Raw genomic sequence first — 13,121 nt, forward strand, 5'->3', positions numbered from 1 at the left:
TCACAAAGGCCGTTTAATAAATAGTTGAAATTACTAAAAATACTTTAGCGTAAAGAGTGAGGTATAACGAGGAGGTAAACCCCTTGTATGCGTAATAATTTTTGTTCGTATTAAGTTTTAAAACTGCTCCTTACTTTCAGTAGAAAAAACTTTTCATATTTATTTTTTTATTGTTTTTCAAATAATGCTAGAAAATCCTGCGCCCCCTTCATTGAAATTCTCTTCCCCCATGAGAATTTCCTCCGTGGAAATATCCTACCACGTCACCCCCACCCCAAATCTCCCCCCTAAACCCAAAAAATCTCCCTGAAAACGTCTCTATACTTCCCAGTAACCATTACTATATGTAAACAAAGGTCAAAGTTTGTAACTTGCAGCCCCTCCAACGGGGACTGCGGGGCAGTAAGTCGTCCCTAAAGGCATAGTTATTAGGTTTTTCGACTATGGCGAATAAACGACTATCTCAGAATTTTGATCCGGTGACTTTTGGGAAAAAATGAGCGTGGGAGGGGGCCTAGGTGCCCTCCAATTTTTGGTCACTTAAAAAGGGCACTAGAACTTTTAATTTCCGTTAGAATGATTCCTCTTGCGACATTCTAGGACCACTCAGTCGATACGATCACCCCTGAGGAAAAAAAAACAATAAAAAAAAAAAAAAAAAAAAAAAAAAAAAAAAAAAAAAAAAAAAAAAAAAAAAACACGCATCCATGATCTGCCTTCTGGCAAAAAATGCGAAATTCCACATTTTTGTAGATAGGAGCTTGAAACTTCTACAACAAGGTTTTCTGATACGCTGAATCTGATGGTGTGATTTTCGTTAAGCTTGTATTCTTGTAGATTGTATTGCGATTCTTTTTATGTAACTATTGGTATCAAAATTCCGTTTTGTAGAGTTTCGGTTACTATTGAGCCGGGTCGCTCCTTACTACAGCTCGTTACCACGAACTTTTTGATTACAGCCTTGACTATATAACATCAGAGCTACAATAGGAAAAGTAATATACACAACACAAAACGACAGTGAAATATTATAAGTAAAAAAAAAATTATGAGCATTAATGTTTGAATTGTTTCAAAGCAAGTTTCAGAGTAAAAATGAGCAAAACAAAGCTCCTCAAGAAAAAGAAAATTACAACGTTCTGACGGTGTTTAACGATGTGTCCAATACCGATACGGTATATAGATGCCGATATGCCCGATACAGCTTCAGCCCTTTCCCCATGGACTATGCAAGGTCATTCCATCACCAAAAACATAATGGATCTTTTAACTCTGCTGAACAAAATGGATATTTAGAAATTTGCATCACACGACTTTGGGGGGAAGGGACTCGGGGGAAGGGGGCCGGCCGCCCTCCAATCTCTTTGGTCACTTAAAAAGGAGAACAGAAATTTTAATTTCCGTTCTAATGAGCTCTATGCCAATCTTCAAGGGCCATTGGTCTGACATGATCACTCCTGGGGAAAAAAGAAAATAATAAAAAATAAATAAATAAATATGCATCCGTGATCCACAAAATACAAAATTCCACATTTTTGTAGATAGAGACTTGAAACCATTGCGGTAGGGTTCTCTGATATGCTGAATCTAATCGTATGATTTTCATTAAGATTCCTTGATTTTTAGGAGGGTGGGTGGGTGTTACCCCCAGTTTTTGAAAATCTGTCAGATTTTCTCAGGCTCGTATCTTTTGATGAGTAACACTAAACAAAAAGAATCTTATATATTTGGAATGGCCATAATAAGTCAATTCTTTTGGTGTATTAAATAAAAAAAACAAGTTTTTTCAACTGAAAGTAAGGAGTGACATCAAAACTTAAAACGCACAGAAATTACTTCGTATATGAAAGAGGCTGCTTCCTCATCAACGCCCCGCTCTTTACGCTAAAGTTTGACTCTTTCTCTCAATTCTTCTTTCTAAAACAGTAAAAAACTTTAGCGTAAAGAGCGGGGCGTTGATGAGGAAGCAGCCTCTTTCATATACGAAGTAATTTCTGTGCGTTTTAAGTTTTGATGTCACTCCTTACTTTCAGTTGAAAAAACTTGTTTTTTTTATTTAATTTCTGAACGTTTTTGAATCAATGCATGTTTTGATTTTGGCTCTCCGCAGAGGAATGATCAAAACGAAATTTGCATATTTTTTTTTTGGCTCAATGTTTTTCTCATAATTTTGATCGAATGATTTTGAGAAAAAAAGAGCGGGGGACGAAGCCTAGTTGCCCCCCGATTTTTTGGTTAATTAAAAAGGCAACGAGAACTTTTAATTTTTTACGAATCTTTTTGTTGGTAAAAGATTTACGTAACTTATAAATTAGCTTACGTAAAGAACTTTTGTATTCTCATGTTTTTATTACATATATGAGGGGATTCGCCCCATCGTCAGTACCTCGCTCTTTACACTAAAGCTTAAATTTTATCCCAATTCATTAAGAATGACCCCCTGAATCATAAAAGCCGTAGAATAAGTAGTTGAAATTACCGAAAATACTTTAGCGTAAAGAGCGAGGTATTAGAAGGAGGTGAGCCCCTCATATGGGTAATAATTTCTGTTTGTTTTAAGTTTTATTGCTGTTCCTTACTTCCAGCTGAAAAAGCTTTTTCACTTTTATTTTTTAATTGTTTTTTTTTTAATAATGCTAGTAAATCCTGCTCTCCCTTCATGGAAATTTTCTTCTCCCATTACAAATTCTCGAAGGAAAGTTCCCCCAGCATATCCCCCTCTTCTCAACCCCTCCCCAAAACCAAAAAAATCCTCCTGAAAACGCCTGTATACTTCCCAATAACCATTACTATATGTAAGCACAGGTCAAAGTTTGTAACTTGTTGCCCCTCCCACGGGGACTGTGGGGGAGTAAGTCGTCCCCAAAGACATAGTTATAAGGTTTTTCGACTACGCTGAATAAAATGGCTATCTCAGAATTTTGATCCGTAGACTTTGGGAAAATAATTAGCGTGGGAGGGGGCCTAGGTGCCCTCCAATTTTTTTGGTCACTTAAAAAGGGCACTAGAACTTTTCATTTCCGTTAGAATGAGCCCTCTTGCAACATTCTAGGACAACTGGGTCGATACGATCACCCCTGGGGAAAAAAAACAAAAAAAAAACAAAAAAACAAATAAACACGCATCCGTGATCTGCCTTCTGGCAAAAAATGCAAAATTCCACATTTTTGTAGATAGGAGCTCGAAACTTCTACAGTAGGGTTCTCTGATACGCTGAATCTGATGGTGTGATTTTCGTTAAGATTCTATGACTTTTAGGGGGCGTTTCCCCCTATTTTCTAAAATAACGCAAATTTTCTCAGGCTCGTAACTTTTGATGGGTAAGACTAAACTTGATGAAACCTATATATTTAAAACCAGCATTAAAATGCGATTCTTTTGATGTAGCTATTGGTATCAAAATTCCATTTTTTAGTGTTTTGGTTACTATTGAGCCGGGTCGCTCCTTACTACAGTTCGTTACCACGAACTGTTTGATATATTGATATAAAAATATATTTTTGATATTCTTTTTTAGAGATTCAGTTATTATGGAGCCGCGTCGCTCCTTACTGCATATCATTATCACGAATTATTTGACAATTTTCTGAAAGGGCTATTTTTTTCAACCTAGACGTCTTTTTGGTCAGAAATAAAAGTGGATGGTGATATCTTAGCTTTAGCCATACTCTATTCTACCCTGACACTTGCATAGTTTATTTTGTTTTTATGTAATTTGTGTCTTCTAATGAAACTTTTCAATGCATAGTCGAATTTTCACCGAACCCCAAATAACTGTGTTTTGACTCATGAATAATTGTTTATGCGTTATTACAGCTTCACTCAGGGGCACCAACTGTAGGGGAGATTAATTTTTTTGTCCCCACTTCCTTAGACATTGAAAAATAATTTCTAACAAAAATTCAAATGGTACTTACGTGTTATAGCGACCACACCCAAGACTTACGTTAGGTTAATCCTAATGAAATTTACAAAAAATGATATAATACTTAAGTAACAAAATTATGGAAACTATAACAGAAAATTATGGAAAGCAGGCCACCTAGAACGCATTATATGAAATACCAAACCAACTTTATATATAATGAAAAGAGAAATCACCAATAATACAGCACAAACACAAAAAAAAAAAAAAAGAAAAAAAGGAGACAGAAGGAGAAAAGGAAGACTGTTTTCCTAAATTAGTGATTAATATAGACCAGCACTTGAATGAGGCCTTAACCCTACTCATCCATACAATCACATAGGTCAAACAGCATAGCCACACACAATCAACCATAAAGAATAATCCATGGACAGGCAGTCATGTCGTCAATAAGTATAAGTCGTCATTTACCAAACAATAGAAAAAATAATATAGACAAATAATTCAGAGGCAACACCCAACATAAGGGCTCATCAGGAGAATACACTGGCCTATATAGGGTTTCGCCACTCTAAATTCTCTACCCAGCACAGTGTTATTAAATATTTAATTAAAATGTACCTGCATAGTAGTTTATCTCCCTGAGACTAAGCTAATTATCTCCAAATGCAGACAAGGAAATCGGTTTTACTCATATCAAGAATAACAGTGTGGTCGCTATAACGCGTAGGTACCGTCTGAGTAATTAGCAAAAACTAAGCTTGTTGCGTCATTTGCGTTTTACTGAAAACGAAATATATCGAAAATATTTTCTTTTTACAACGTTGAAATATAAAAATAGAAATGACATTCAAATAAAAATGTGAACTGCTGAGTTTCCAGGAATGGAAACTCAGAAGGTAGTGGGTGGCCCGCATTTGCGCCATATCCAAAGAAGAGTTCATTTTACTGAACATGAAGCTTCGTTGGTTATTAGAGATTTGGCCTAATCTCTTGCCTTTTTACACAAAAAAGGTATTAAATTTTTTGCACGTCTATCCTTCTAGCTTATAGTAAAAAAAAAGCATCGGGACGATTATAGTCACCAAATTTTAATTCTAGGATGAAAAGAAATTCATGTTTAAAATAATTCACGCGCACAAAGTAGCTGAAATTTTATTGGTTACTAATCAAATGAAGTCAAATTTTTAATTATAGGGTATCAATGAATTTCAACGAAATTAGACTCTGCTAAAACTCAGCGGCACTGAATATCTTTCTCCCGTCCAGGAATGCCCCTTCCAGTAATGGAAGGATGTTTTATATTAAATTTGCGTTTTATTTTCATTATTTATTTCCAGTCATCTTGATTATAGGAATTTTATATTATATTTTTTCGTTGTCGATGTTATGAAAAACAAAAGTATAGTGTTAAAGATAGATACATGTAGTTTTCCATAGAAGTCAATTGACCCAACAAGCTTTAGACTTTTACGGTTGGGGAAGGGGAAAAAGGGCAGTAGCCAAAAACCTATTTGTGGTAATTTTTGTTCGTTTTAAGTTTGACTTGAACATTCAATTTAATTTTTACTCGCTTTAATATTTATTTATTCATCTATATTGGGACATGTTTTATTATGGTTTATTTTAATTTCTGTTCCCTTTGGGTTTCATTTATTTTATAACAGCAATTTCTTGTCGTTTTGAAGGTACTTGTCTATTCGGCGGAACACAAGAAGTGAAGTTCGGTAAATTTTAATTAAACATACCTAAACATGATGATAACACAATATTTTAAAAGCAAAATTATGAAAACTACGACAAAGAACTATGGACAGCAGGCCACGCAGAACGTATTATATCAAATACCTAACTTAACTTAACCAAACCCCTAACCACCTCTAAATATTAAATAATTTAATTAAAATTTACCCACATCGTAGTTTTCTCAATCAAAATAAGCAAATCATAACCGATTCCAGAGAGGCTAACCGGTTTTTGTCAGATTTTAGACAGTGTAATTCTTGAATGTGTTCTGTTTAAAAGACAAATACCGTTTCGAGTTTGAACCATTATAGGAATTAATTTCTGCTGGCCTTAAGTTTAATATAGTTCTTTATTTTTTTTTTAAACTTCTTCTTCGTTTTGTAACTAGCTTTATAAAAATAAATTTACTTCATATCAGTCGGATCTAGCCCATTGGTACTTGGACTACTCAAACACTGCTCCAAAGAAGAATGTTACCGAATTGTATGAAGAATATACTGATGCGAACACAAAGATGTATAATTTTTCACAAAAAGATTAAAATTGGGGAACGTAATTTAAAGCTGGAAAAAAACTCACCAATTTTATAAAATATAAATTTCCTCACTCCAGTCTGTTTTGGTTCTATAATGCTCGGATCAAAGCCGTACACTTCGCATCCATATTTCATCATTGCATCCTCAAAAGACCAATCATTCTTCACTCCAAAAGAATATACAAGGCAGTTACCAGGAACTGGTCTGATATTTCCATCAAGACAAACAGCTTTATGACCGTTCATATTTTCCCTATATTTGACTGCACCCCTCCAAATCCGACCTCCAAAAAATTTGAGATTTTTACATGCTCCCAAGTTGTTCCAATTATGCCACAGGGCAATATCCTGTGAGTTAAAAACAATTTTGTTAATCCTTTTTATAGTATATTTGTTAGTTTACATATGTATTCATGGTACTTACTCTGGGTCTGTATTTACTTTTTTTACTCTTTTTGTTCACCCCTCCACATCCTCTTGATTCGAATAAGGACAATATTTGTACATGGGCAACTATATGGGGGGAGGGGCGGCTCCAGCCCCCCTGGCTAAATGGTGCTGCCCTACAGTTTTATATTTTGCTTTGAGATTTCTAATATACAGCACTGGAAGTGCCGATTACACCAGGTAAGCCCCCGTAAAATTCAGCTTAATGGTGCCCATGTATTTGTATTAAATTTAGTGTTTTCTGTCTGTTTGTTTTTCGCTTTCTTATTTGTATTAATAAGTATAATTGTATAATCTTCTTTTTCGCTTTCTTATTTCTTATTTGTATCTTTCGTATTTGTATTAAATTTAGTGTTTTCTGTCTGTTTGTTTTTCGCTTTCTTATTTGTATTAATAAGTATAATTGTATAATCTTAATTGTATAATCTTCTTTTTCGCTTTCTTATTTCTTATTTGTATCTTTCGTATTTGTATTAAATTTAGTGTTTTCTGTCTGTTTGTTTTTCGCTTTCTTATAAATTATCTTACTGTTTAGGAGAGGATGCAAACCGGTACTTATGCAACTAATCACAATGCCTCAGTCTCATAGCAATCAAATTAAAACTAACTACTAATTTACGTTATTAAAACATTTTTAATCAATTTACCAAAATCCAAAGAAGATGGAAACTCTACTTCCTCCCTACGGTCTGAAAAATTCTAGAGACATAGATCCCAACTTTTAAACAACTTTCAAATCTGGCTAAGAGTCACAATTGTCGGAATCACAACAGAATGGCATAAAAAACTCTTGGTATTTACGAAATGTGTCTATGCTACAATTATGCAAAAACACCTTTCCAGGTCCAATTTTGCGTGATGGATTTATCCCTAAAAGTTTCGTCGAAATTTTACCTTCTTTTTCCCTAAAAGTTAGCACATTTCTTATCAAATATTTAAACCTGGTGCTTTCAGGTTTCCAGTGGCAGGGAGAGTGTTCGGTCGGTTCCCTCCCCTGCCGCAAAATTATGTGCCTCCCCTGCCGCAAAATTATGTGCCTCCCCTGTCGCAAAATTATGTGCCTCCCCTGCTGCAAAATTATGCAGAGAAATATGCATCCACACAAACTCGGCAAGAATTACAGGAGCCAAAGAAAGGAAATATGTCCAGTGATATTTTGTGCATTTTATGATAAAAACATCAAAGACAAGAAGAACAACGGGGAATTCTTTTTCGTAAGACAGAGGAAATCTAATTTGAATAAATATTTCGGCCCTTTGGCCATCCTCAGCAAAACATAAATATATGAAAGAAGAAAAATTTACAACAACATACGACCAATAAAACTAAAATGAATTCGTTTTTTAAAAACTTTTTTATCAGTCCTGGTTCAACTTCGCTGAGGTAAGGATGCTGGGATTGTTTAAAAAAAATCTTTTTATTTTTATTGGTCGTATGTTGCTGTAATTTTTCTTCTTGTATATATTTATCTTTTGCTGAGGACGGCCCTTGGACATAGGGCCAAAATATTCGTTAAAATTAAATTTCCACTGTCTTACGAAAATAACTCCCTATTCCTCTTCTAGTGTTTGATGTTTGCGATGGAAAGGCAGTGTGGTCGTCGTCGCTGTCATGCCCGAAAAGTAACCTATAAACTCTGGATTGGGGCTATTGAGAGGAAAAAAAAATTTTTTTTTTCATAATATGCAGAAATATTATAGTGAAAAAATTTTGAAGGTGCTTTCATTACACTTTACACCAAACCCCCCTAAATGCTCAAATATGCAGCCGAAATTATATATTTCCCAAGCATTTTGTCAAGCGGCATTCTTGTTTCAACCCGTATACCCCTAAATTGAATCAGCAGTGAAGAAATCAAGAAACAGAAAAATACATGGGAAATATATAGTTTGGACTATATTTTGACGCATTCAGGGGGGGGGGGCTAAGTATAGTAGAAGTGCCTTCAAAATATATCAAACACTTCGTGGTAACGAACTGTAGTAAGGAGCGACCCGGCTCAATAGTAAACGAAACTCTAAAAAACGGAACTTTGATACTAATAGATACATCAAAAGAATCAGATTTTATGCTGATTTTAAATATATAACTTTCATCAAATTTAGTCATACCCATCAAAAGTTACGAGCCTGAGAAAATGTGCCTCTTTTTGTAAAATAGGGGGGAACACCCCCTAAAAGTCATAGGATCTTAACGAAAATCACACCATCGCATTCAGCGTATCAGAGAATTCTACTGTAGAAGTTTCAAGCGCATGTCTACAAAAATGTGGAACTTAGTATTTTTTGCCAGAAGACCGATCACGGGTGGATGTTTATTTGTTTATTTGTTTTTCTTTTCCCAGGGGTGATCGTATCGACCATTGTTTAGGAATTCTGGCAAATCCCCATCATCAACAGAATATTCGTCCCCCTTTCCCATACAAAAATGTATACATACTTCCCAAGAACAAATATTAAGCGTAAATTATGAGGAAATTTTATAACTTAAAGACTTTTCCTCTGGGGCTGTGAGGGGGCTTGGTCATGTTACACTTAAAGGCATAGTTATTTGGCTTTTCAATTATAATGAATAAAATTGCTACCTCAAAATTTTGATCGGGCGATTTTGGGAAAAAGAGGCGGAGGAGGGAGCCTAGTCCCCCCCCAATCTTTTTGGTCAATTAAAAAGGGCAATAGAGCTACTAATTTCTATTCAAATGAGTCCTCCCACAAAATTCTAGTACTATTGGGTCGATATGATCACCCCTGAAAAAAAATAAATAAAAATAAACACGCATCCGTGACCTTTCTTCTGGCAAAAAATACAATATTCCACTTTTTTGCAGATAGAAGCTTGAACCCTCGACAGTAGGGTTTTCTGATACACTGAATCTGATTGTATGATTTTTATTAAGATTCTATGACTTTTAGCAGGTGTTTCCTCCTTTTTTCGAAAATCAGGCAAATTTTCTCGGGCTAGCAGCTATTAATGGGTAAGACTAAACTTAATGAAACTTATATATTTGAAATCAACATAATAAGCCGATTCTTTTAATATATTTTGGTATAAAAATTTCATTTCTTAGAGTTTCGGTTAGTATTGAGTCGGGTCACTCATTACCACGAACTGTTTCAGCACAAAATTCATGGCTGTTACAATTCTGGGTGTGGTCGATGACTCCATACTCCGTTAAAATGACAATTGCTAAAAAAAAAAAAACGGGTTAACGGAATGAGTCTTTTATGCTAAGCATTGCAATATGTCATTACTACGACATTCGACTTATGGGGAATGCAATTGGCAAATTATAAATTCTTTATTTGCAGCTCCAAGCATTTGAACAGGAGTTTATTCCATGGTACCACAGGGGGGGGGGGTTAGACCAACACAAAAAGAGACGGTTACTTGAAAAACAGAGGGTTTTATGGAGGATATTATACCATTTCTGAGGTGTCACAAGCCCAACCCAAAGCCCCTTGCCTCTGTGTCAGTACCTGAATAACTTTGATTTCTTATTTAGTGCACTGACCATATTCAAACTCAGCGCCGGGGGACAGGTTTATTCCTATTGGTACCACTTTTCCTCCACACAAAAAGTCGTTTTTTACTTACAATTGGCCTTGCTGAATCGGATAATCCTCCACTGTGGGCGAACTGGTGGTCTTTACCTTTAAAACAACTTGCTTTTTCACATTGTTTGTCAGAATACAATATCTCAGAATACAATATCCTCCATAATATAATAAGTTCTAACCAAGCTATGGTTAAAATCACTAACCAAGTGAAAAATCCGTGGTCTCCCTTTAAGACCATTACTAACTAAGTATCTTAAGGTGAATGAACTTCTGCGCAAGCATAAGATTCACTATTTTGAAACTGGTTAGAATAGAATTCATTTGGGTTTGTATTCAAAATTAAATAGAGTTGACTTAGCATAAAATCTATCACGATTTTCAGTACGTAACTTTAATGCCTTTAGCAAAAGCTTGACTTTTTACTTTTCTTCTAATTTCTTTTTGCTTGTCATATAGACCAGCCTGATGGTTCTCCTTATGATAGTTGCAGCGACAGCTTAAACCTAGTAAAAAGTGAAGCAGGGCCCATAGTAACAGTAAGTTTAAAACCCCTATTTTAGAAATGAAACTATCTTGTGGAAAAAAACCAATTTGAAGCTGAATTAGGAATGGTAACTATTATTTCTGTAAATTTTAATAACATGATTTAATTGCGATAAGAGTTTCGAAAAAGGCCTGTAACCCCTCAGTGGGGTTTCAGTGGAGTGATGAATGTGGGGGGACAAGGGTTTCTTCGATTTTTTTTTTTTTTAATGAAGATAGAAAAAGAACAACATTGAGCAAATATATCTAAAACAGGGGGAGCGGCGACTTTGCTGCTTGGAGAAATCGTCAACTAATCTATCCAAATCCAGTTTCTATTTTCCTCTTTTCCAATGGCCATGATAAATAAAATCACTGGATCTGTCATTCCCAACCATCACTCTCTATGATGTTTTAGTGCCCCGCTAGCTGCGGAAAAGGAAAAACGGAAAAAAAAGATGCTTTCGATGCAGAATCAAACAGTTAGTGGAAACGAATTGTAGTGAGGGAGCGATCCAGCTCAATAGTAACCAAAACTCTAAAAAACGGAATTTTGATACCAATAGTTACATCAAAAGAATCGCGTATTAATGCTGATTTTAAATATATAAGTTTCATCGAGTTTAGTCTTACCCATCAAAAGTTACGAGCCTGAGAAAATTTGCCTTATTTTAGAAAATAGGGGGAAACACCCCCTAAAAGTAATACAATCTTAACGAAAATCACACCATCAGATTTAGCGCTTTAAAGAACCTTCTTGTAGAAGTTTCAAGCTCATATCTATAAAAATGTGGGATTTCACATTTTTTGCTGTGAAAAGCAAATTTGTTTTTTCTCATGTTTTCTTGTTTTTTTTTTTCCAGGGATGATCGTATCGACTCAGTGATCCTAGAATTTCACGAGAGGGCTCATTCTAACGGAAATTAAAAGTTCTAGCGCCCTTTTTGGGTGACCAAAAAAATTGTAGGGCACCTAGGCCCCTTCACACGCTCATTTTTTCCCCAAAGTCACCGGATCAAAATTCTGTGATAGCCATTTTATTCACCGTAGTCCAAAAACCTAATAACTATGTCTTAGGGGACGACTTTCTCCCCCACAGTCCCCGTGGCAGGGGCTGCAAGTTACAAACTTTAACCGTTGTTTACATATATTAATCTCTATTGGGAAGTGTACAGACATTTTCAGGGGGATTTTTTGGTTTGGAGGGGGGGGGGAAGTTGAGGGGGGATTACGTGGGAGGATCCATGGAAGAATTTGTCATGGGGGAAGAGAACTCCAATGAAGGGAGCGCAGGACTTTCTGCCATTATTTAAAAAAAAAACAATGAAAAAATAAATATGAAAAGTTTTTTTCAACTGAAAGTAAGGAGCAGCATTAAAACTTAAAACGAACAGAAATTATTACACATGTGAGGGATTCACCTCCCCGTAATACCTTGCTCTTTAAGCTAAAGTATTTCTAGTAATTTCAACTATTTATTCTACGGCCTTTGTGATTCATAGGTCATTCTTAAGGAATTGGGACAAAATTCAAGTTCCAGTGTAAAGAGCGAGTTATTGACGAGGGGTTGAACCCACTCATATACGTAATAAAAACATACGGAAAATAGGAGTTCGTTACGTAAGTAGATTCGTAAATTACTTATATTTTTTACTAATGAAAACGTTCGTAAAAAATTAAAAGTTCTAGTTGCCTTTTTAAGTAATCCAAAAAATTGGAGGGCTACTAGGCCTCCTCCCCCTCCTTTTTTCTCAAAATATTCCGATTAAAACTATGAGAAAGCCATTTAGCTAAAAAAAATTAATATGCAAATTTCGTTTTAATTATTTATGTGCGGAGAGCCATAATTAAAACATGCATTAGTTCAAAAACATTCAGAAATTAAATAAAAAAAAACAAGTTTTCATAACTGAAAGTAAGGAATGACATTAAAACTTAAAACGAACAGAAATTACTCCGTATATGAAAGGGGCTTTCCCTCCTCAACGCCCCGCTCTTTACTCTAAAGTTTTTTACTGTTTTAAAAAGTAGAGTTAAGAGAAAAAGTCAAAACGTTAGCGTAAAGAGCGGGGCGTTGAGGAGGAACAGCCCATTTCACATACGGAGTAATTTTTGTTCGCTTTAAGTTTTAATGTCGCTCCTTACTTTGAGTTAAAAAAAACCTGTTTTTTTTATTTAATTTCATTGTAGCAGCCACTTTCCTTGTTTTTTAAGCCAATGAATTTTCCTTGTTGTCCAGGCCACGGCACTGTAAAGTTCATTTCTAAGGTTTTCGGACAAGGCGGTAGTACAATGCTATAGGGCCCCACCGATATTGATTTTTCTGTCGATACCAATATCAATATATCGGTATGGTTCTGATGCGTACCAACAGGCACTTTAAACCAAAAATGAGCGAAAATAAAATCAAATAATCTACCAAGTGTAAAACTACGACAAATCAGCATCG

The 13,121-nt window shown here is 35.3% G+C and overlaps 1 protein-coding gene across 2 annotated transcripts in view; it reads right to left on the reverse strand.

Moving 5' to 3' along the window:
* The window catches only part of LOC136029074 (probable methyltransferase-like protein 24), a 110,336-nt gene extending 99,903 nt beyond the window's left edge, over positions 1-10,433 (reverse strand). The window contains exons 1-2 of one of the 2 annotated variants that reach the window (XM_065707122.1): positions 10,188-10,433; positions 6,191-6,494 (exon numbers count right to left, since the gene is read on the reverse strand). In XM_065707122.1, coding sequence (XP_065563194.1) covers positions 6,191-6,494; positions 10,188-10,388 — 505 coding nt within the window. In that variant the 5' untranslated portion in view covers positions 10,389-10,433. The remainder of the gene's footprint in view (positions 1-6,190; positions 6,495-10,187) is intronic. The other variant, XM_065707121.1, reaches the window with a different exon arrangement.
* Positions 10,434-13,121: the final 2,688 nt, after the last annotated feature.

Source organism: Artemia franciscana, chromosome 7 (assembly GCF_032884065.1).
Source record: "Artemia franciscana chromosome 7, ASM3288406v1, whole genome shotgun sequence".
NCBI lineage: Eukaryota > Metazoa > Arthropoda > Branchiopoda > Anostraca > Artemiidae > Artemia > Artemia franciscana.